The sequence below is a fragment of the Carcharhinus amblyrhynchos genome, chromosome 1, assembly GCF_965287045.1.
Source record: "Carcharhinus amblyrhynchos chromosome 1, sCarAmb.v2.hapA, whole genome shotgun sequence".
Taxonomy (NCBI): Eukaryota; Metazoa; Chordata; class Chondrichthyes; order Carcharhiniformes; family Carcharhinidae; genus Carcharhinus; species Carcharhinus amblyrhynchos.
The window spans coordinates 54,238,271-54,262,446 of NC_137324.1; the positions used below are offsets into that span (position 1 = coordinate 54,238,271).

The following is a 24,176-nucleotide window of genomic DNA, read 5'->3' on the forward strand; positions in this document are numbered from 1 at the left end:
AGAGTCATAGAGGTCATAGAGTCACAGTTCTTCACTTGGTGCCTAGGGTGCAGCATATCAGTAAAGGTGACAAGAGCAGAAGAGATAAATGAGTTTCAGCTGGATGTCCAGAAAATTCTTACATCTGAGTTTTGAGTCTGGAAATCAATCCTATACTTATTCCAATTCTCTACAGCACTGAGTAAATATCGTGACCATTGAGTCGCTAGTCAAGTCATTGTGCTTATGGTCAAAAACTACCACTAAAGACCACAAACAACATGAGGCCTTTATTCTTTTTCTTTTGAGATCTCAAATCACCTATTATTGTGAATCCCCTGTTTCCTCAGGAGTGATCCCCTTGAACAGACAGGACTTTTGGACTCTTCTATGATTGAAATAAATTGATTTTCTTCTGTCTGTTACTGGACAACAATACAATGATGATTCCCTTTGGTCTGAAATGCTGCCTTGAACTGCAAACATTTTAAAACTATTCCCTTTTAAAAAAGTAAAGTTTAAAGTTTATTTATTAGTCAGAAATAGGCTCACGCTAACACTGCAATAAAGCTATTGTGAAAATCCCCTAATTGCCACACTCCGGCACCTGTTTGGGTACACTGGGGGAGAACTTAGCATGGACAATGCACCTAACCAGCATGTCTTTCAGACTGTGGGAGGAAACCACAGCACCTGGAGGAAACCCACGTAGACACGGGGAGAACATGCCAACTCCACATAGACAGCGACCCAAGCCGGGAATCGATCTCAAGTCCCTGGCTCTGTGAGGAAGAAATGCTAACCACTATGCCACTGTGTATCCCCCATAGACAGAAAGAAGGTGGTCAAACAAATAAGAGTTTCTAAAACTTCTATTAAACTGCCTACTGGGGCTAGGAAGAGCTGGAGTGAAACCTTAGCCCCCACCCAAGATAATGGGACTATAGTGAGCTTATACAAATACTTGGCAGAGCCCTTGAAATATTGTAACATTCATGGATTGTAACAAGTGTAGGAAAATGGAATTAGGGCGCCTTTAGTGGTAATTATTGTTGGTGCATATTTGATGGGCTGAAGGGCCTTTTCTGCTCTGTATGACTATGATTATGACATCCACCAAGCCCTCAAAAAGTAGGCCATGTTTGAAATTGAAGAATTAAATATTTGCCTTCCTGAAAGAAATGTAAGGTCATTAATAAATCTAATCAGGAATTTAATGGAAACCATTAACAAAAAGATTTACAAGAATGTTATCTGACTGGAGGCTTGATTGTAAGGAGAATTAGATAGAGTATGACTTTTTTCCCTGGAGCGTAGGAGGATGAAGGGTGACCTTATAGTGGCTTATAAAATCATGAGGGGCAAAGATAAAGTGAATAGCCAAGGTCTTTTTCCTAGGCTGGGCCATCCAAAACTAGAAGACATAGGTTTAAGGTGAGAGGGGAAAGATGTAAAAGGGACTTGAAGGGAAATTTTTTCACAGAGGCTGGTACGTACATGGAATGAGTTGCCAGAAGAGGTGGTCAAGGTGGATACAATTACAACTTTTAAAATACGTTTGGACAAGTACACGGATGGGAAAGGTTTAGAGGGATATGGGCCAAGTGCAGGCAAATCACATGCTGGGCACAGATCATCTAGATCAGCTAGATAGTTAATATCTTTTGCCAAATGTAGGGGAGTCTAAAACTAGAGTGCATAGGGTTAAGATGAGAGGGGAGGGATGCAAAAGTGTCCAGAGGAGCAATTTTTTCACACAGAGCGTGGTGAGTGTCTGGAACAAGCTGCCAGAGGTAGAAGTACAGGCAGGTACAATTTTGTCTTTTAAAAAATATTTAGATAGTTAGATGGGTATGATGGATATAGAGGGATATGGGCCAAATGCAGGCAATTGGGATTAGCTTAGGGGTTTTAGAAAAGAAAGGGCAGCATGGACAAGTTGGGCCAAAGGACCTGTTTCCATGCTGTAAACCTCTATGACTCTATGTGTGGAATTTTCCCGACCTTCCTGCCATGGGAATCGTAGCAGGCAGGACGTGGATCATGGAATGATCCATTGACCTCAGGTGGGATTTTCTGGTCTTGGGCCAAGTGCAGCCGGAAAATCCCTCTGACATTATGACCTAGAGAGTGCTTAGAAGTAATTTATTACAACAAAGAGCAGCTGAGGCGGAGATGTATCTAATGGGAAATTAGACAACCTCATGAAAGGAAAACAGCAAAAGGTTATGATGATACGTTTTGAGAAGGTAAGTTTTGGAGGAGGCTCATGTGGAACATAAACACCAATATGGATCACTGCCAAATCCCTAACTATCAATTTCTTGGGGGCCACTGTAATGGAATCAACTTCCTGGAACTCCCACTCTAACAGCACTGTGGCTGCATCTGCACCACATGCAGTGTAGGGGTTCAAGGAGGCAGCTCACCACCAGCTTCTCAAGGTCAAACGGGATTGGGCAATAAATATCGGCCTAGCCAATGACACTCACATATCTTGAAAGATTAGGGATTTTGGAATTTTGGAAAAAATGGTGAAGTGTTAGGTTCTGACTGAAAACAAGCATGTTTCTCCTCAGAAACACAGTTAGGTTATCTCACCAGATCTTCTGACACTCTGGTCAGAGTTCCGCGACCTCACCTGTGGCTGCAATTATGCGGTCTCGCTGCTGAGAACGGAGATTCAGATGAGTGCCAAATTCTCCACTCTCGCTGACAGCGGAAGTGGGACATGTGAGACTAGAGAATTCCAGCCTCTGTCAAGAAGAATTTGGGGGCGGGGGGGGGGGGGGGGGGTGGGCAGGGGTCATGGTTTGTACTGTCATTCAGGCGAGGAATGGCCTGATAAAGCTGGAAAGGTTGGCTACACAGAGATCAGGGTGGCCTGATCTGTGGAAACAATGGACTTCCTCCCACCCCACATAGACATGGAGGACTCCTCACCATACTCCACCATCACCTTGCAAGCTTCTGGGTAACCTTCCCCATCATGGAAGTATCGACATGCACCCCTCTTTCCTCCACCACACATAAGGAAACCACCCTAAATGAGGAGAAGCCCCCGGCATTGTTTACTTCACTGTCCCCTGAAAGTGCCCTCTACTGCTAGGGCCCAGTGCAAGGGTGCTGGGGACAAACCATAGCCTTGGTTCCAACCCTCAGGGCCTCCAGGCATCTCTGCACTCTTGGGGCCCGATTTTACCATTGCGTCATGGTAAAATTGGGCGTGAGGCCATTAATGTGATCCGTGCCCGTGTCTGCCCAGATGCCCACTTTACCAAGGCCCGAAAATGCCACGATCTGACTCGTGTCCAGGCGCAACAGCGATTTAAATGCATTTACATGCATTTACATTGAATTAATAAACTGCCCGCCCAACTTTATCAGCATTTCCCCCTTTACCATCACATTTATGTATTTAGAGTCCTCGTGAAACAGACCTGCTTGGCAAAGGCCTGTTTCAGGTGCTCCAGCTGCTGAAGAGGTATGCTCAGAGCTTCCAACTGCTCTCTAACTGAGATCAGTGGTAGCGGGGTAGGAAGGTGGGCCAGGTTATTCTCTGGTAAGGGAGGGCAGGAGAAGGAGGCCTGATCATTTTTTGGAGCGGGGGAGGGTGGGAGACAGGTCAGGTGTATATCTAGTGGATGGAGGTAAGGGAGGATGGAGGCCAGATCGTCGTCTGGTAGGGCGGGGGGTGGGGGGGGGGCAGGTGCGTGAGTGGAGGATGGAAGGGAGGAGGGCAGCTTGTTGTCTAGTGGGGGTAGGGAGGGAAGTGGGCCAGATCATTCTCTGATGGGGGGGGGGGGGCGTGGTGGCGAGCGAGGAGGATGTGGGTCAGCTGTATCTCTAGCGGGGGGAGGGGGAGGAGGGAGGAAGGAGCAAGGAGGCCTGATCGTTGTCTGGGAGGGTGGGGGCAGGGGAGTGAGGGAGGAGGGCAGACCATTGGTTGCTGGGTGGGGAGAATGGGGGGTGGCAAGGGGGATTAATTCTATCCGATCACATTTCTAATTCTGACCATTCCTGTTATAAATGCTGCTTAGATTATATCTCACATGAATGTTGATTCTTTCCCCTATACCAGCAATTTCAGAAGAAGTAGAAATTATTTTATTACCAGTTCCCAAATTATCTTCCAAACTTGGAAATGCAGCTGTTCGAATTTACTGCAAGTTGGCTGTTGCTAAACACATTGCAAAGGTTGTTGAATCAAGCAACGGTTATTTGTACACCCACCTGTATGTTTTATTACACAACTTCAATAAAGGCCTGGATATGTACCGCGGTGGATTTTGCAAGTACAGGCAGCAGAGAGAAGGGAATTCCACAGCTATAATAGTGCACCTGCACAATTAGTGAAACTGTCACAGTGCGCAACTGTGAGTATGTGAAATATACTGGGAGGGAGGCCAGGTGGATCTCTGATGGTTGGTTGGTGGGGGCGGTGGAGAACGTGTGCTGCAGATGGATCTCTGGGGGGGGATGGGTGGGAAGGAAGCCCGATTGCTCATTGGTGGTTAGGGGGGTTGGGGGGAGGCTAGATGGATCTCTGATGGGGCGGGGAGGGGCGATCGCTCACTGGAGGTGGGGGAGGTGGGGTTGGACACCAGACGGATCTCTGGTGGGGCAGGTGGGGGGCAGAGGCGGGGTAGTCCGCTGCCACTCTGCAGGCAATTGGTGGGGTGAAAAGGGGACAGAGGGTCATGATTGGTCTGGGTAGTGGGGGTGGTGATACATAAGAACATAAGAAATAGGAGCAGGAGTAGGCCATCTAGCCCTTCGAGCCTGCCCCGCCATTCAATAAGATCATGGCTGATCTGGAGTGGATCAGTTCCACCTTCCCGCTCTCTCCCCATAACCCTTAGTTCCCACGTCTGTCAAAAACCTATCCACCCGTGACTTAAATATATTTAGAGAGGTAGCCTCCACCACTTCAACGGGCAGAGAATTCCAGAGATTCACCACCCTTTGAGTGAAGAAGTTCCTCTTCAACTCCGATCTAAACTGCCCCCCCGTTATCTTGAGGCTGTGCCCTCTAGTTCTGCTATCCTTTCTAAGCGGGAAGAATCTCTCTACCTCTACCCTATCCATCCCTTTCATTATCTTATACGTCTCTATAAGATCCCCCCCTCATCCTTCTAAACTCCAATGAGTACAGACCCAGCCTATTTAGTCTCTCTTCATAGTTTAACCCCCTCATCTCTGGTATCAGCCTAGTGAACCCCCTCTGCACTCCCTCCAAGGCCAAAACATCCTTGCGCAAGTGCGGCGACCAAAACTGCACACAGTACTCCAGCTGCGGCCTCACCAGTACCCTGTACAGTTGCAGTACCCTGTACAGTTGCAATGGTGTACCCTGTACAGTTGATGGTGGGTGGATGAGGAGGAAAGTTATCTTGTAGGGATGGGGTGATGTCTGTGGGGGCCATCACTCCTGGCCACTTTACCTGCTTTCTGCAGTCTGAGAGCGATGTGAGAGTAGCGTGATTTTCAATTTTTTTTCTAACTGTGCATGCACAGTTCAGAGCTCCGATTATTTCAGATGCTCTAAGTCCTGCCCACAATGCGATTCAGACCCTCAATTCTTTTTCAAGCTAAGTGCGTACAGGGACGCCAGAAAGCAGATTTCCAAGTTGGATCTGAGTTGCACCCAGATTCAACAGTTAGAATGAAAATGGTAAAATCGGGCCCTTGGTGTGGTTATCTCAACTGGTTCTCATTATCACAAAAATGAATTGCGCTGACAAGATGTCACACCACCCTGAGTAGGGGAGGGGAGTATTCCATGAGGCTAGATGTATCACCATAAAGCCATGCAATTGCACTTAAATGAATTTAAATTCATGCAAATTAGGTTCATGCTCTTTCTGGATGTGAACCTGATTACATCACCAGCGGGAGGTGAGAAAGATCTCAAACTGAGATCTCGCCAGTGTAAGTCCTATTATGGCCCTCTTGCAAAGCCTAGCAGCCACAACGGGATTTGTGCCTGTATCATTCGGGCTCACGAAATCTCACCCTAAGTTTTAAAAAATGACCTGGTGTTCTGTTTCACATTCCATGTGTTTAATGAACAAATGTATTTATACTACACAAAAAGCATTGATGTAGATTGGTTTCTTGCTGCCAAAGGAATAGAGTATGGAATATTGACTTCTCTGTATATTATTTGAAAGGTAGTCTAGCAGCTAGCAATAAAGAGTAACAGAAATGTTAATAGCTGCACCAGATTATTATCCACATCAGGTGCATAAGGAAAACATAAGAAATAGACTTGAAGCCCAAGGTTGGCCATTGAAGCGGGCATATATTGTTTGGCTCCTCGGTCTTACTCCATCATTCAATATGGCCAACCTTGGGGTTCAACTCTATTTTCCTACCTTCTCTCCATATCCCTTGATTTCCTGAGAGATTATAAATCAGAACTTTAAATATATTCAACAATGAAGCATCCACAACCTCTGGTGTTGGGAATTCCAAAAATTTGCAAACTTTTTTTTAAGGACAGAGGAGAGATGGTTCTCCCCTTTCCATCTCTCAGCCGACTGGAAACAAGATGTGTTTTGGAGAAAAAAGTGTTTTAACCCATTGAGTGCTGTGGCTCCCAAGCACAGACAAAAGGCAGGTCTTCTCATAAATTAAATATTTACTTCTCAACAGCCAGTGGATTCCCAACATCACCCACTGCACCACTCACATAAGCACACACACACACACACACACACACACACACACACACACACACACACACACACACATACAGTCACTGAGCAGGATTTAATGTTCAACCGATCATATGTTTTGCGATGGCAGGGGGTAGCCCCACATTGACCAGTGTTGGGACCTTCTGAATGCGCCATTGTCAATGGTGTTTCCCATTAAGTATACCCTCGCCACCGGGAAACCCACAATGGGCGTGCACCATCACTAGGACTGGAAGATCTCATGGGAAAGAACAGCTGGAAAGTCCCAGCCATTATTCTATATGATTATTTCAAAGTCAAAGTTTCAAAATTAAAGCTTGAAACATTACAAGCCTGGGCAGCCCCTTCTGATTCATTAAAGAAATGGAGGTGTGAGTTTCTGATGACATAACCACAGTGGCTTACTGCTTGTAGCAGTAGGTTTCTGTCTTCACTCCAGTCAAACTCTGTTGGTGAAGATTTGGTTTGGTTCATTAAATTGATAGGTGAAGCTAGCCCCAATTCTTTGCTTTGCTGGTTGACTCTATGCAAAGTACTTCCTTTGGCTGGCTTGAAGCTCAGGGTCTCCTTCCCTGAATGCCTGAGGTTGATCTCAAAATATATGTTAATAAATGTTCCATATCACAACCTGATTGTTGTATTTTAATTTCTCCTCAGTGAAACGTCCCAAAATGTATTTACATTTCAATATCCAGTCCAAACAAACTGGCTTAACTTCCAACCTTATACAATCTTATATACATTGGCAGACAAGAAAGGTGGTTGTAAGACAATAAGATATTAGAGCAGAATAAGGCAATTTGGCCTATCGAGTCTGTTCTGCCATTCAGTCATGGCTGATAAGTTTCTCAACCCCATTCTCCTGCCTTTTCTCCATAACTTTCGATCCCCTTAAAAATCAAGGACCTATCTATCTCTGTTTTATATACACTCAATGATCTGGCCTGCACAGCCTTCTGTGGCAATGAATTCTATAGATTCGCCATGCTCTGGCTGAAGAAATTCTTCCTCATCTCGGTTCTAAAGGGTCATCCATTTACTCTGGTGCTGTGCCCTCGAATCCTAGTCTCTCCTACTAAGGGAAACACCTCTCCATGCCAACTCTATTCAGGCCTTTCAGTATTCTGGAAGTTTCAATGAGATCCCTCTTCATCCTTCTAAATTCCATCAAGTCCAGATCCAGAGACCTCAAACACTCCTCTTACATCAAACGCTTCATCCCCAGGATCATTCTCATGAACCTCCTCTGGACCTTCTCCAAGGCCAGCACAACCTTCCTAAGATGCAGGACCCAAAACTGCTCACAATTTTCCAAATGTGGTCTGACCAGAGCCTCATAAAGACTCAACAGTACATCTCTGCTTTTGTCTGACCTCTCAACTCCATTTTGTTTCGAAGTGGCTTGTCCATTCTCCATTTTGTTTTCAAAATAAAGTAATCATTTTCCTTACATTCATGAGCATAATTTGTGTGGGGGCCATACTTTTGAGTGAAGAAATTTCTCCTAATCTCAGCCCTAAATGATTGGCCCCTTATCCTGAGACTGTGAAAAGTTAAAAAAAGTTAAAGTTTACTTATTAGTCACAACCAGGCTTACATTAACACTGCAATGAAAATCCCCCAGTCACCACACTCTGGTGCCTGTTTGGGTACACTGAGGGAGAAATTAGCATGGCCAATGTACCTAATCAGCACATCTTTCCAGTGCTCCTTTGTTCTGGATTCCCCAGCCTGAGAGGAGAACCTCGGTACCTATCTTCCTTCGTAATTCTGAATGCATCAATGAGATCATTCCTCTAATCTCCAAAGAACATAGCCCCAATTTAGTCAGTCTCTCATCATTAGACAATTCTCTTATCCTAGGAAAATCCATAGTCTGTGATGAGTTAATTGATCTCAGTTAGAGCAAAGTTGTTAAAGAAGAAAGCAGAGAAGATTTAGGAAACATTCATTTGGTTTGAAAGATAATTTAAATGGCCTAGTGCTGAGCTTTTGTGTTACCTTGATAAATAGTTGTCAGCACACACTGCCGCCCACATTTTTATAATTACAATCATTTCTGTTAATGGGCTTTGGTAACCCAGAGTTACAGTTAATCTTTGCATTATCTGTTTACAATGGCTATCTGGTAATTAATATGCCAATAACACTTTTGGTATTGTTCACTGTTAGCTGGAGGTTCCTTGTAATATCCTGCCTGGATTATATCTTATTACATTAGATTCTAAATTGCACCTATGTTCTAAGTGTGAGCTGTCAGATTTCTATTTTCCTAATATCTCCCTTCTGGCTACAACACTGCAAGCATGACATGGAATGCCTATGGCAGATGCTTATAATTATGTGGAGGAATATCCATTCAGTCACAAGAAGTACTTTGGCCCTTCAGCTGCCGAAATCACTTCAGAAATCAGTGATCTTTTTTCCACTTATATTTACATATTTGTAACTTCCAAGCTGCCCAACATTATTTCTGCAGGCCTTCAAAGGTAAAGGTTTACACAGCAATTGCCCAGAGGTCCTAGCTTCCTCATGGCATTGGCCTTGTGCTGGGGACCACCCGAAAATGAATGTGGTTTAAATCATAAACTTCGGATAGTTCCGACTGTGTAGCATCAACAGATCCCCAGAAAAGTTAGAAGAATTAAAACCTCTTCTAACTCCTGGGTTTCTATTGCATGGACGCAGACCAAACCCTATGGAACAACCTCCACAACTCAGAACCCCCAAGAGTGTCCCCCAACTGCGTCTGCCGACCCCTGACTAACCATTCCTTCCCCAGTATTCCCCAACCCCCAATCACCCATGCTATTCCCCAAACCTACATTGGAATCTCACTCCCTCCAGCCCCCAAACCACAAGCTCAAACTGACTCCATATCCCACATGCGTGCAACCTGACCCCTTCCATTTAGAGCCTGATCCCACCCACTCTCATATCCAACCCAATCCAACTCCTCTCATACTTGACACTACTCCCCCCAAAACCTAATTTGACCCCCCCCAACACACCCACCGCACTCAACTCCAGAGATCTAATCCCTCCCAAACTCCCTGATTTCCAAACCTGGTTTATCATAGAATCCTACAGTACAGAAAGAGGCCCTTCAGCCCAGCGAGTCTGCACCGACCACAATCCCACCCAGGCCCTACCCCCACATATTTTACCCACTAATCCCTCTAACCTAAGCATCTCAGGACACTAAAGGGCAATTTTAGCATGGCCAATCAACCTAACCCATAAGAACATAAGAAATAGGAGCAGGAGTAGGCCATCTAGCCCCTCGAGCCTGCCCCGCCATTCAATAAGATCATGGCTGATCTGTCGTGGCTCAGTTCCACATTCCCGCCCTCTCCCCATAACCCTTAATCCCCTTGCCTATCAAAAACCTATCAACCCGCGCCTTAGATATATTGAGCAAGGCAGCCTCCACCACTTCAACGGGCAGAGAATTCCAGAGATTCACCACCCTTTGAGTGAAGAAGTTCCTCCTCAACTCCGTTCTAAACCACCCCCCCTTTATCCTGTGGCTGTGACCTCCAGTCCTACTGTCCTTTCTGAGCGGGAAGAGCCTCTCCACCTCTATCCTATCCATCCCATTCATCATCTTATATGTCTCAATGAGATCTCCCCTCATTCTTCTAAACTCTAACGAGTACAAGCCTAGTTTATTCAGCCTCTCCTCATAGTTCAACCCCCTCAACTCCGGAATCAGCCTAGTAAACCTCCTCTGCACTCCCTCCAAGGCCAAAATATCCTTGCGTAAGTGCGGCGACCAAAACTGCACACAGTACTCCAGCTGCGGCCTCACCAGTGCCTTACACAGCTGCAGCAAGACCTCCCTACTTTTATATTCAATCCCCCTCGCTATGAAGGCCAGCATCCCATTTGCCTTCCTGACCACCTGCTGCACCTACAGGCTGGGTTTTTGCGACTCATGCACAAGGACCCCGAGGTCCCTCTGCACCATCGCATGCTGCAGTTTTTCACCATGTAAGTAATAGTCCCACCTACACATCTTTGAACTGTGGGAGGAAACTGGAGCACGCGGAGGAAACCACGCAGACACGAGGAGAATGTGCAAACTCCACACAAACAGTGACCCGAGCCGGGAATCAAACCCAGGTCCTTGGAGCTGTGAAGCAACAGTGCTAACCACTGTGCTACCGTAGGTACAGTACAGCATCAGGAAAAAATTTCACATAAGCAATTGGGTATGGAGTGACAATCGACACTGATTACCATTCCAAGGAAGTGTCGGGATATGGGGGTAGGGCCTGACTGGAATTGTGGTCGGTGCAGACTCAACGCCGAATGGCCTCTTTCTGTACTGTAGGGTTTCTATGATTCTATGAAGTTATGGTCCATTATTTGCGACTGGGAGCAATAAGAGAAGGTCGAGATAGACACATGTAATTTTACCAGATGCTCCATAGTGCTGTTGTGACTGTAGACAGATAACTGAGCACAAGTCATGGTGGAAATTCCAACCATCTGATCTGGACGATTCTTGAATATTTACCCATTCATAAACCCATGGGAGGATATGATGGGTAAACATTCCTCTTATTGGAGGGATTGTGTCTGCTGTACTCAAAAGCTTGGTATCGACTCACTTTCTGTGGCAAGCTATGCCAATCATTTTATTCACGGGGTCCATTGATAAGGGAGGTCTAAGGTATCCAAATGACTTGGGCGGTACATTCCAATCAGTAAAGAAATATAGCATTATCACTTCAATTCAGTCCCTGGGAGAGGTAGGAAGGCAAACTCTCCATGCCTTATTTCAGAAAATTAAGATCAAGGAAGGAAGATCATTGGGCTGCAACACAAGGCCCGATTTTACCACGAAGCTGCGCCCATTTTCAAGTGTGAAAACTTGGTAAAGTCGGGAGTGAGGTGAGTAGCGCAATCCACGCCTGCCTCCGCATCAGTTCCCCCTTTACCAAGGCCCAAAAATGGCTGTGAAGGGGACCGCGCCCAAAACGGGCTTAAAATTTACCTAATGGGCTACATGCCCAATCTTACCGGCACTTCCCCCTTTACCACAGCATTCGCCCATCCAGAAATGGTCCGCAAAAGTCTGATTTGGACGCTCTAGTCAGTGAGGAGGTAAGTGCTGAGTGTCCAATGATGCTCTGCTTGAGATCACTGGGGGTGGGGAGTTGGGTCTGATGGCTCTCTGCTTGAGGCCACTGAGGGAGAGGGGGTGAGAGGGGTTCACCACTGTGCCTAAGATCAGTGAGGGGGAAGGGGGAGGCGGGACCCGCGATCGATCTGGGTGGCAGAGGGGGTGGGGGATAAGGGGGTCAGTAATATTGAGGGGGTGGGGCAATGTCTGTGGGGGTCAGGCGGAGGCGTTATCTGGCCCGTGAGCGATATGGCAGGGGAGCCGCAATCCATCTATTTTTTTCTGCACAAGCGCGGTTGGAGGTGTTCATTGGAGCTGCAGTGTTTCGGGTGCATTTAGTCCCACCTACAGGCTTCTCCAGCACAATTCGGAATCGCTGATATCTTTCCAGGCAGACTGTGTATGGGTGCACGTAAGAACTGGTCTAAAAGTTGGAACTGAAACACTCCAGGCCCTATTTTACCATTTTGATTCTTAAGGGCAAGGCAGACTTGAAGCTGGGAGTGTTTCAGATCAACATTACTGACCCCCTTATCCCCTCTTCCTCCCCACTGTTCTCAGGCAAAGTGACCGGGGACTCTCTCTTCATTAATTTAGTGATTTAATTTACAACTAATTTATATAATTTGGTTGTCTGTGCGAAGTTAAGAAATCTGGCTCACTAAAATCCTTCAGGGAAGGAAATCTGCTGTCCTTACTTGGTTTGGCCTACATGTGACTCCAGATCCACAGCAACGTAGCTGACCTTAACTGCCTTCTGAAATGGCCAAGCAAGCCATTCAGTCCAAGGGCAATGAAGGATGGTAAATAAATGCTGGCCCAGCCACTGATGTGCACATCCCATGAATGAATAAAAAATTGAATTTCTAGTTACTTAATTATTTTTATTATTTTAAAAGACATTCAATATTGTGTTTTGAAACTGTTGGTCAAGTTGTTTGGTACAGGAAAACAAAGGCCAGAAATTTCCTCAGTGCTGCTCATTCCCTGCCCGGCTCTGACGAAGGGTCATCCGGACTCGAAACGGTGGCCCTATTCTCTCTCCACAGATGCTGTCAGACCTGCTAAGATTTTCCAGCATTTTCTGTTTTTGTTGCTTGCCCTGCTATTGTAGTTTTGCTTGAAATGCAGCGGGTGTCCTGTCTCTACACACACACATATGGAGTACTCTCAACACCTCCAGTGAAGTTACAGTTTGCTGGTTTGGGAGCTGCTCCATTCAGATTCCTGAACAGGAATTATTTCCTTAAATTAGCACTGGTTGGAAAAATTATCCCCTCTACTCTGGAACATAAGTTTAAATAAATCCAGCGTCAGTTCGATGGTCTCTCCTCCATGGTAGTGGGTACAATACCTGCTAATTCCTGCAATGTGCTAGGCATTGGCTGGCAGCAGTGGTTGGGGGTGGGTGAGGCATGGTGTGTGTTGTCGGTGCAGAGGGGGCGGTTATTGTCAGCATGGGAAGGAACCAAAAATGGCTTTCATTGTTGAATTGACCATGATGTAAGCTAATTGTGTAAAGACATTGGGTTTAGACAAGATTCCATCTGTTGCCATTTTGTGAACATAAAAATAGAAAGACAAAACAAATGAATGTGAGCCTGGAAAGATGGCGCAGGAGGGAGGGCTTTAATTCCAGGGGTATTGGGACTGGCTCCAGGGCAGACGAGACCTGCACAGGCCAGAGGGTTTGCATCTGAACAGAATGGCTCTGAGTTTCTCTCAGGGTGTGAGAACCAGGAGATAATAATGTCAGAAAGGAATACCAAAGTGCATCGAATAGTGGAAAAAATAAAATGCACTAAAATAGTAATTAAGTTAATAAGAAAGTCAAAAGGCATATAAAAACTAAGAGTGGCAAAAGAAGGATTCAGGACAATGAGGGGAACATCCTTCCTGTTTCTATCCTGTCAAGCCTTGTATGAATTTTGTTTGTTTCATAGAACATCCACAATCCAGAAGGCAGCCATTATATCCAATCCAAGATGGCGCCAGAGCAAAGTGACTTGTTGCAAGCTGTGCCCAGCATACTCTCTAATACTATCTTTTACTCTCATTCCATACTTCTAAAATCTTATTCTAACTCTTTTCTCTACACCCTAGCTATGACTGTAACACTACATCCTGCACGGTCTCCTTTCCTTCTCTCTGAACGGTATGCTTTGTTTGTATAATGCACAAGAAACAATACTTTCACTGTATGCTAATACATGTGACAATAATAAATCAAATCAAATGGCCCATTGAACCTGTACTGACAATAACCCAACCCAGGCCCTATCCCCATAACCCCATGTATTTGCCTGATTCCCCTGACACTAGGGTCATTTTAACAATTTAATCTTTGGTGTGTGGGTGGAAACTGGAGCACCCGATGGAGAAGATGCAAACTCCACACAATCACCTAAGGCTGGAATTGAACCCAGGTCCGTGGCACTGTGAAGTAAGAGTGCTAACCACTGTGCCACTGTGTTGCCCCTTCAATGAGATCACATCTCACTCTTTTAAACTCTGCAGCATAAACTTGTTTTCATCAATCTCTCCTCATAGGACAATCCTGCCATCCTGGAATCAGCATTGTGAACCTGTACTCCATCAATAGTAAGTCTATATCCTTTCTTGGGCAAAGAGACCAAAACCGTACACACACTTCAGGTGCTGTCTCACCAAAGCTCTGTGTAATTACAGTAAAACATCTTTACTCATGTAATCAAATTCTCTTGCTGTAAAGGCCAACACACCATTTGTCTTCCTAATTGCTTCCTGCACCTGCATGTTAGCTTCAGTGACCCATGAATGAGTTTACCCTTTGGACTCTTTCCAATCTCAAACAATTTAAAAAATACTCTGCATTTCTGTTTATCCTGCCATAACAATTCTGCAATTCTGTACCTTTATTGAAATGATGTGGAGATGCCGGCGTTGGACTGGGGTAAACACAGTAAGAAGTCTCACAACACCAAGTTAAAGCCCAACAGGTTTATTTGGTAGTAAACGCCACCAGCTTTTGGGGTTTTACCCCTTCATCAGGTGAGCGGAAGTCCTGATACAAACAGAGCATATAAAGTTTACAGAATAATGAATGGAATGTGAGTCTTTACAGCTAATCAAGTCTTAAAGGTGCAGACAATGTGAGTGGAGATAGCATTAAGCATAGGTTAAAGAGATGTGTATTGTCTCCAGACAGGACAGTAACAAGAGATTTTACAAGCCCAGGCAAGTCATGGGGGTTACAAATAGTGTGACATGAACCAAAGATCCTGATTGAGGCCGTCCTTATGTGTGCAGAGCTTGGCTATCAGTCTCTGCTCAGCAACTCTGCGCTGTTGTATGTCGTGAAGGCCACATTGGAGAACGCTTACCTGAAGATCTGAGGCCGAATGCCCGTGACCGCTGAAGTGTTCGCCAACAGGAAAGGAACAGTCTTGCCAAGTGATTGTCGAGCGGTGTTCATTCATCTGTTATTGTGGCGTCTGCATTATCTCCCCAATGTACCATGCCTCGGGACACCCTTTCCTGCAGCGTATCAGGTAGACAACATTGGCCGAGTTGCAAGAAAATGTTCTGTGTACCTGGTGGATGGTGTTCTCATGTGAGATGATAGCTTCCATATCAATGATCCGGCATGTCTTGCAGAGGTTGCTGTGGCAGGGTTGTGTGGTATTGTGGTCACTATTCTCCTGAAGTTTGCTGCAGACAATGTTGTTTGAAGTTGTGCGGTTGTTTGAAGGCAAGAAGTGGGGGTGTGGGGATGGCCTTGGCCAGATGTTCATCTTCATCAATGACATGTTGAAGACTCTGGAGAAGATGTCGTAGCTTCTCTGCTCCGGGGAACTATGGGATGATGAAGGGTACTCTGTCCACCATGTCCTGTGTTTGTCTCCTGAGGAGGTTGGTGCTGTTTCTTCGCTGTGGCTTTTCAGAACTGTCGATCAATGAGTCGAGTGCCATATCCTGTTCTTATGAGGACATCTTTCAGCATCTGGAGCACAGCGGATACAGAGGAATTCATCAGGCGAATGAGGCTGCGGGAGTTCTTCCACAAACTCCAAGAGGCCAACAGCGAACACAATGAGACAGTCAATGAACCAGAACAGCCAACAGAGAGATCCACAATGCAGCAACCGAAGAGGAAACAGTCCAATTGGACTCCTCTGGAAGGCTGCTGCCCTCAACTTGACATGTATGCCCAAGCCATCAGGAGGTGCGTCAACACCAGATTCATCAGCCACACTCACAAGACAGCCCCGAACATCACCCAAGCACAACACAATGCCATTCATGCTCTCAAGACCAACTGCAACATTGTCGTCAAACCAGCAGACAAAGGAGGGGTTATCGTCATACTGAACAGAATGGATTACTGCAAAGTGTACTGACAACTGAACAACGAGGAACACTACAAACAGTTACCTGCAGATCTGACCAAAGAACACACCCGTCAACGCAACACTCTGATCAAGACCTTTGATCTGGACCTTCAGAGCACCCTCCGTGCTCTCGTCCCATGCACTCCCCGTGTTGGAGATCTCTACTGCCTCCCAAAGATACACAAGGCAAACACACCTGACCGTCCCATTATATCAGGCAATGAGACCCTTTGCGAGAGCCTCTCTGGCTACGTCGTGGGCATCCTGAAACCCATTGTACAAAGAAACCCCAGCTTTTGTCGCAACACTACGATCTTCCTATGGAAACTCAGCACACATGGAGCAGTTGAACCAGGAGCACTCCTCATCACAATGGGTGTCTCGGCACTCTACATAAGCATCCCCCATGACAATGGCGTTGCTGCAACTGCCTCAGTACTCAACGCCGACAACTGCCAGTTTCCAGATGCAATTTTACAACTCATCCGCTTCATCCTGGACCACAATGCCTTCACATCCAACAACCTGTTCTTCATCCAGACACAGGGAACAGCCATGGGGACCAAATTCACACCTCAATATGCCAATCTTCATACACAGGCTCGAACAAGACTTCTTCACGGTACAGGGCCTTCAACTGATGCTATACACTAGATACATCAATGACATTTTCTTCCTTTGGACTCATGGTGAACAATCACTGAAACAGTTATATGATGACATCAACAAGTTCCATCCCACCATCAGACTCACCATGGACTATTCTCCAGAATCGGTTGCATTCTTGGACACACGCATTTCCATTAAGGACGGTCACCTCAGCACCTCCTGTACCTCACAGATAACATCACAATGCTCCACTTCTCCAGCTTCTACCCTAAACACGTTAAAGAAGCCATCCCCTATGGACAAGCCCTCCGTATGCACAGGATCTGCTCAGATGAGGAGGATCGCAACAGACACCTCCAGATCCTGAAAGATGCCCTCATAAGAACAGGATATGGCGCTCGACTCACCGATCGACAGTTCTGACACGCCACAGTGAAAAAACCGCACTGACCTCCTCAGAAGACAAACACGGGACATGGTGGACAGAGTACCCTTTATCATCCCATACTTCCCCGGAGCGGAGAAGCTATGACATCTTCTCCAGAGTCTTCAACAAGTCATTGATAAAGACGAACATCTTGCCAAGGCCATCCCCACACCCCCACTTCTTGCCTTCAAATAATCGCACAACCTCAAACAGACCATTGTCCACAGCAAACTACCCAGCCTTCAGGAGAACAGTGACCATGAAACCACACAACCCTGCCACAGCAACCTCTGCAAGACATGCCGGATCACGTGATAATACCATCCACCAGGTACACAGTACATACTCAACTTGGCCAATGTTGTCTGCCTGATACGCTGCAGGAAAGAATGTCCTGAGGCATGGTACACCGGGGAGACCATGCAGATGCTATGACAATAGATGAATGAACACCGCTCAACAATCATCAGGCAAGACTGTTCCCTTCCTGTTGGCAAACACTTCAGCAGTCACGGGCATTCAGCCTCAGGTCTTCGGGTAAGCATTCTCCAATGCGGCCTACACAACATACGATAGTGCAGAGTCGCTGAGCAGAGACTGATAGCCAAGTTCCGCACACATGAGGACGGTCTCAACCGGGATCTTGGGTTCATGTTGCACTATCTGTAACCCCCATGACTTGCCTGGGCTTGCAACATCTCACTTACTGTACTGTCTGGAAACAATACACATCTCTTTAACCTATGGTTAATGCTATCTCCACTTACATTGTCTGCAACTTTAAGACTTGATTAGCTGTAAAGACTTGCATTTTAATCAGTATTCTGTAAACTTTATATGCCCTGTTTGTGATCAGAACTCTCACTCACCTGACGAAGGGGCAAACCCTGAAAGCTGGTGGCGTTTACTACCAAATAAACCTGTTGGACTTTAACCTGGTGTTGTGAGACTTCTTACTTTATTGTAAGGCAGAGCAGACACAAAGGGCCAAGTTGCCAACTCCTGCTGCAGATTCATTTATTTGTATGTTCACATATAAGGTAACGAGGATCACAGCTGTGATTTCTCTACCTGTGCTTCCTTTTTGCTGTCAATGCTCCACACAATCACCCCCGAATGTGGCCAGTGCATCAGCCTCCCCGACTACAAGCCCTCATCCTGCATCATGATCAGTGACTCACCGCCCCCACCCTTCTGAATCATGGATTGTGGGCAATGCCTCATCTCCCCTCAATGTGGACAATACCTCACCTCACCTTGTGTGTAGACAATGCCTCACTCCATCCCCCTCAACTGTAATCTTCGCTATCTGTTAGGGGCTGATGTGCCGTGTCCCCAGTGTGGCAAGGTTTTTCTCTTTATTGCCACACTTTTTCCACCTTCCCATTGCTATTTGGATTGATAAGTCTGTCTGAGTCTATGGATTCATAGAGTCATAGAGGTTTACAGCATGGAAATAGGCCCTTCAGCCCAACTTGTCCATGCTGCCATTTTTTTAAAAACCCCTAAGCTAATCCGAATTGCCCACATTTGGCCCTTATCCCTCTAAACCCATCGTATCCATGTAACTATCTAAATGCTTTTTAAAAGATAAAATTGTATCCCCCTCTACTACTACTTCTGACAGCTTGTTCCAGACACTCACCACTCTCTGTGTGAAAAAATTGTCCTTCTGGGCACTTTCGTATCTCTCCCCTCTCACCTTAAACCTATGAACTTTAGTTTTAGATTCCCATACCCTTCAGGAGAGGGGAAAATGGAAATCATTGAAAATTTGGCCCAGACCAATAAACAATTTTGTTCTCCCACACCCAACCACACTTCCCCACCTCATCCACAGTTTTTACGTTGAAGCTTTTGTGAGATGCACTGGGGTGACCTTCACCCAAACAACAGACTGACTGGTCAGCTCAATTTGGGAGACTGTAAACATAATTGAAATGAGAGAAACCTTACAGCATAATTGTTTATACAATTCCTGGGAGTTTAATTTTATCACTGGGTGGCTAAACTTGAAAAGCATTTCAGTCCACAGCCCGAAAACTCTTTGATAAGTATTCAAGAAGGAATTAAAAAGACTGCCTGGTTAAGTGGGGTTGGTTGGCAGACTCTCCTATTGCGTTGGCAGCATGGCAAAGGTCTGGTACTAAGCCTCCATCAATACATGTAAGCAGTTTAAGCTTGCAGTTCTTGGCGGCAATGAAGGGTAGCCTGAATAGTCCCAGATCGACACCACTTAATGGAATCAGAATCTCCAAAAGAAGCCAAGCTTTACTAAAGCTGACAATGATTGTTGATGTGCCTAGAACAGTAGGTGATTATGTAAATTGAAACTCAACAAAAGGAAGGTCGAAACTGCAGTCACATGAACGCACCTGTTCTTTCTTGCCAGTGACCTCTATCCAAAACAGCCTGTAGCCTTGGATTGGGTTGTTTGCATAAGCAGGAGGATCCCAGGAGGCCACAATGGAAGTCGGTGAAACAGCGACTGCTTTAAAGTTTTCCGCCGGTCCTGGAACTTGCACTGTTCAGAATAGAAAACTAATAGTGAACGTATGAAGCAACAACACTACAGTGCAATGAAGAAAAATCACAGAAATGCACATGTTGATTGGTATCTGAAAAAGACAAGTGCAAATTTTTGGTGTTTTAGACACCTGATAAGGGGTCCCACCTGGATTAGTTTGTTTTTTTATCTCTTCATGATGTTGGATAGCCTATTGTATCTTTCATACATTTTCTAATTTATTTCAGCTTCAAACGCTTCAGTGTTTTTCTTCTTCATTTTCCTGCCAATCAACATTGGATGTCTGACAAATAATCTTACTTAGAGAATGATGTGTATATCAGCTGAGGAAGGAATTACACTCATGATTCTCTCTCTGTTACAAAGCAATTCCCTTCCTTCTGCACCAAAACATGGCTGAAAGCCCAACCCCAGTGGATTGGGTACCTCCTACTCTATAGCAATGTTTCTGTCTATCTCTCACATCCTTTGGCCTGTCTGATTGTTAATGTCGTGGCAATTACTGTAAATTAGTGTACTGCCTTCAGTCTTTGACTGCTGGGAAAGGAGCTGAAATTTCTTAAACTTGTTTCAAAACAGAAATTAAAGCCAAAATAAAAACTGGGTGAATTTTACCCTATCAGCCTGGAATGTTTTGTTTCTCTCCACTGAATATTGGCAATCCTCCATTCTTGCCCAGTGGAGTCAGGCTACAAATAAATGAATAAATAGAAAATTGAATGTCATTTTATTCCACTGATGATGTTGCACTGTTACACTAACAAACAACTTCCTCAACGAGTGGTTTAATCAGCAAGAGTTACTGAAAATCTAGCAGGATTGAAGAAGTGATGAGAAATTTTGAATACAAAAGGAGAGAATGTTATGCAGCAAACAACAAACTTTGATTTAATGCGTGGTGTCGATTCTACAAAAGCAGCACCAGAGAAAAAACAAATCCAAACAAATTCTGCAAGATTAGGCATGCAAATAATCAACCCTAATCAGTATAATGAAAGAAATAGATTTGTGCCTGAAACACATAACGTATTTTCAATGAGACATCCATTCAACTCATGGCATGGTCCCTCTATACCACATTGTTGATATTACCAGAAAGGCTAATTTCCAGAAGCTTGCAATTTATACAAAGTGGTGCACTTTGGATGTTAATAAGATTACTAGCTGAAATAGTATTAAGTAATATTGGACTTCACAACACTGGCGAGCTGAATTAAGTGTGAATTAATGGAGGCTTCACTGCCTAGCCGCCACCATTGGTTCTTTTCAAAAGTGTGAAAATGAAAATTATAAACATGATTTACAGTCCCCAACCTTATTACAACCATATTCAATCAATGAGACTGTCAACCCCCTGGAACACCTAGTCCGTAAGTGAAATTTTACATTTTGAGCAGATGCAGAAGCTCTGTGCTAAACTGCGGTTAATCCTTTTAGCCCCTTTCTGATGCATTAAGCACAATCTTTATAATGTAATTTTAATAAGTATTAGCCATTTTTAAAATAATGTTCACATCTTAATCCTGGCTGAATCAACTTTTTCAGACACATTAGCACAAATTTAATTAATTCCTTTCACTGCTTGCATAATTTTGAATTTTCAAATTTAGGACACGCTATTCAAGAGTGTCTGAATCCAGTTTCCAGTTTTAACCCTTACAGTCAGTATTTCCCCTCAATTTACATTGCAACAGTTTGCTTTTTTATATTGGTTCCCATTTTTCCCATCCATTTGCTGTGGGGAAGCCCTGATTCATGGGAAATGAGTAAGGATGTCACCAGAGCTATGTTAGAACAGTATCATCCTGCAGCACAGTAAGAAGTCTCACAACACCAGGTTAAAGTCCAATAGGTTTATTTGGTAGCACAAGCCACAAGCTTTCAGAGCACTGCTCCTTCATCAGGTGAGTGGCAGAATTTTACAGAACAAGTTGTGAAACTCTGGTGTGTGTGTGTGTGTGTGTGTGTGTGTGTGTGTGTGTGTGTGTGTGTGTGTGTGTGTGTGTGTGTGTCAATGCTGTTATCAAGAGTTCAGCTTTCAGGGAAGGTTGTAGCTAAGTGGCATTGTCACTGGACTAATAATCCAAAGATCCAGGATAATTCTCTGACCATAGCTATAAGTGAAATTTGAATTTGATAAAAATCTGGAATTAAAAGCCTAATTAATGACTATGAAACAATTGTAAAAATCCATTTGGTTCACTAATGTCTTATCAGTCTGGAATGTTTTGCTTCTCTCCACTTAGGCAATCCTCCATTCTTGCCCAACGGAGTCAGACTACCTATGAAGGGAAGGATATGCCAACCTAATTCATGTCGTTGACTTTTAAAAAAATGTTTTCTCCATTCTTAAATTTACAAAACTAATGCTCAATGTGGATTAGGCAGACCCAAATCCATTCCTTGCTTGTTCCAAAAACTAAATTCAAATGCAGGCTGACAAGATAAGGCACTGCATCCCACCTTGGACTTCCTCTGATGCTTGATCTTAGCTAAAAGGCCGAGGAGAGATTGAAATGTACATAAAGGCACCACTGGGATCAAATGCTGTCTGGAATGGCCTAGCAAGCCATTCATTTCAAGCCCATGAGTGTGGGGAAATGTTCCCCCAGCCAGCAATGCCCACATTCTATGAATTAGTTTTAAAAAATGTTAAGGATCTTGCACCCCCTTTGAAGAGCCAAGGAGCCACTGATGCAGAGTTAACCTCAAACATTCTTAATCAACAATTGCAGCTAGCTATATTACTGCTTGGGAATGTAATTATTTCTTCAAGGAATAAGAAACTATTCCAGCCAAGTTGTTTTGTTTTAGTTTTCCCTGTTTAACAGTGGGCTTCAGATTGTCTGTGTTCTTCACTTTGTTTACATTATACCTGCTGATGTATAGACTAATCTATTTAATATGTTGGCATGGCTGGATGTATCGCCGGAACTCTACCACTTTGCCTGCCACAGAATCATACGGGCGTAGGGGCAACAACAGTAATGTCCATTGACTTTCAGGGGGAATTTCCGGTCTCGCTCAAGTCAGTCTGTAAATTCCCTATTTACAAGTTTCCTTGTTCAGGGTTAGAGAGAGCCAAGGCAGATGGGTGGCTGGCAAGGTGGTTTGCAATTTTCACTGCCTTGTTTTGAGACGGTAATGGGTGATGTTTCTGTTCTTCCTGGCATCTAAGGTACCATACTATTCTTCTCATTATCTCTTGAACATCAGTTATCTTATCCACAATAGAATCTGGTCACTTGTGCTAGCAATTTAATCTGGTAATGAAAACAGCTAGAGGATCCTCAGCACATCTGGCAGCATTTATGCAGAGAGAAACAAATATTTTCAGTCTATGACCTTCCGTCAGAACTTGGGTTCTGGTGACAGGCCATTGAGCTAAAACATCAGAGTGGTATTTGCAATGGGATCAGGAACCCAACACTGGGTCATTTCTGGGCAGTGAACTTGTTGAAGGTGGCATACTGTCTTCAGCTAAGCTTTGCAAGATGTGGACAATTCATAGCTTTCCTCTGTGTTTGCCGTACAACTAGGGTGAGAGTGCAGGCAGTGTGCCGACTGCATAGGAGGCTGACAGCCCTTACTCTGTGACCAGTAGGATCACTCTTGAGGCCTGAGCAGCAGGAAGGCATTGAGCTGCTTATAGTATTAGCTTATAGGACCTCAGTCGGCTCATGACGACCAGAGACATCCTTCTCCAGGAATTTCTCACTCAACTACGAAGCAATGAGATGGGAAGACAGCAACCTTGCCTTTTTCTGCTGAAAAGTTTTCGATCACATTGAACTAACATGCTACTGTCAGCGATTCTTACTGGAAAATGCATTTATATGGATGTTGCAAGAGACATGGAGCAGACTTGGCAGTGATGATTCTGTGCAATTAATAGTCTGTCAACACTAAGGGGTAGACTTTATAAATTTGAGTAGTTGAAACTGAACTTTGAGCACCACAAAAGCACTTACTGGGAATCTGCCTCAGGAGTCAGCACGTCCAGTAGGATTCTTGTGAATTAATTTTATCACACAAAATTCCATAGTCAAATAAATGTTCTAAATTCTGGATGGTCTTCTTCAGGAGTGTAACTCCATTTCTTTCATGAAGACCATGCCCCTTTAAGCTAAGGATAGTTTCTACCTTAATATTCTGATAACATCTTTAAGACGGGACAGCATTTCACAAAGTTCATATGGAATATAAAGATTAGACTGAAGTAATTAAAAAGGGTGTTCAATCTTCTCGTAAGTATTGGGAAAATAAAAACCGGAGCCCATCTACAAACCAGAGAATGCATCGCAGCACAATTTAATCTTCAGATACAAAGCACTTATTGAAAGCCAGATTCCTATACTTTAGGTGATTATTTCAAAAAGAGGGATTTTGCCATGAGCTCTTAAACTGATTAAAGTGGTAGAATCTGGGTTCC

At 44.6% G+C, this 24,176-nt stretch overlaps 1 protein-coding gene across 1 annotated transcript in view; it reads right to left on the reverse strand.

Annotated features, from left to right (window-relative positions):
- The window catches only part of dcc (DCC netrin 1 receptor), an 844,821-nt gene that overhangs the window by 279,104 nt on the left and 541,541 nt on the right, over positions 1–24,176 (reverse strand). Inside the window, exon 10 of the mRNA XM_080199927.1 lies at positions 19,593–19,741. Within this exon, the coding sequence (XP_080056053.1) occupies positions 19,593–19,741 (149 nt within the window). The remainder of the gene's footprint in view (positions 1–19,592; positions 19,742–24,176) is intronic.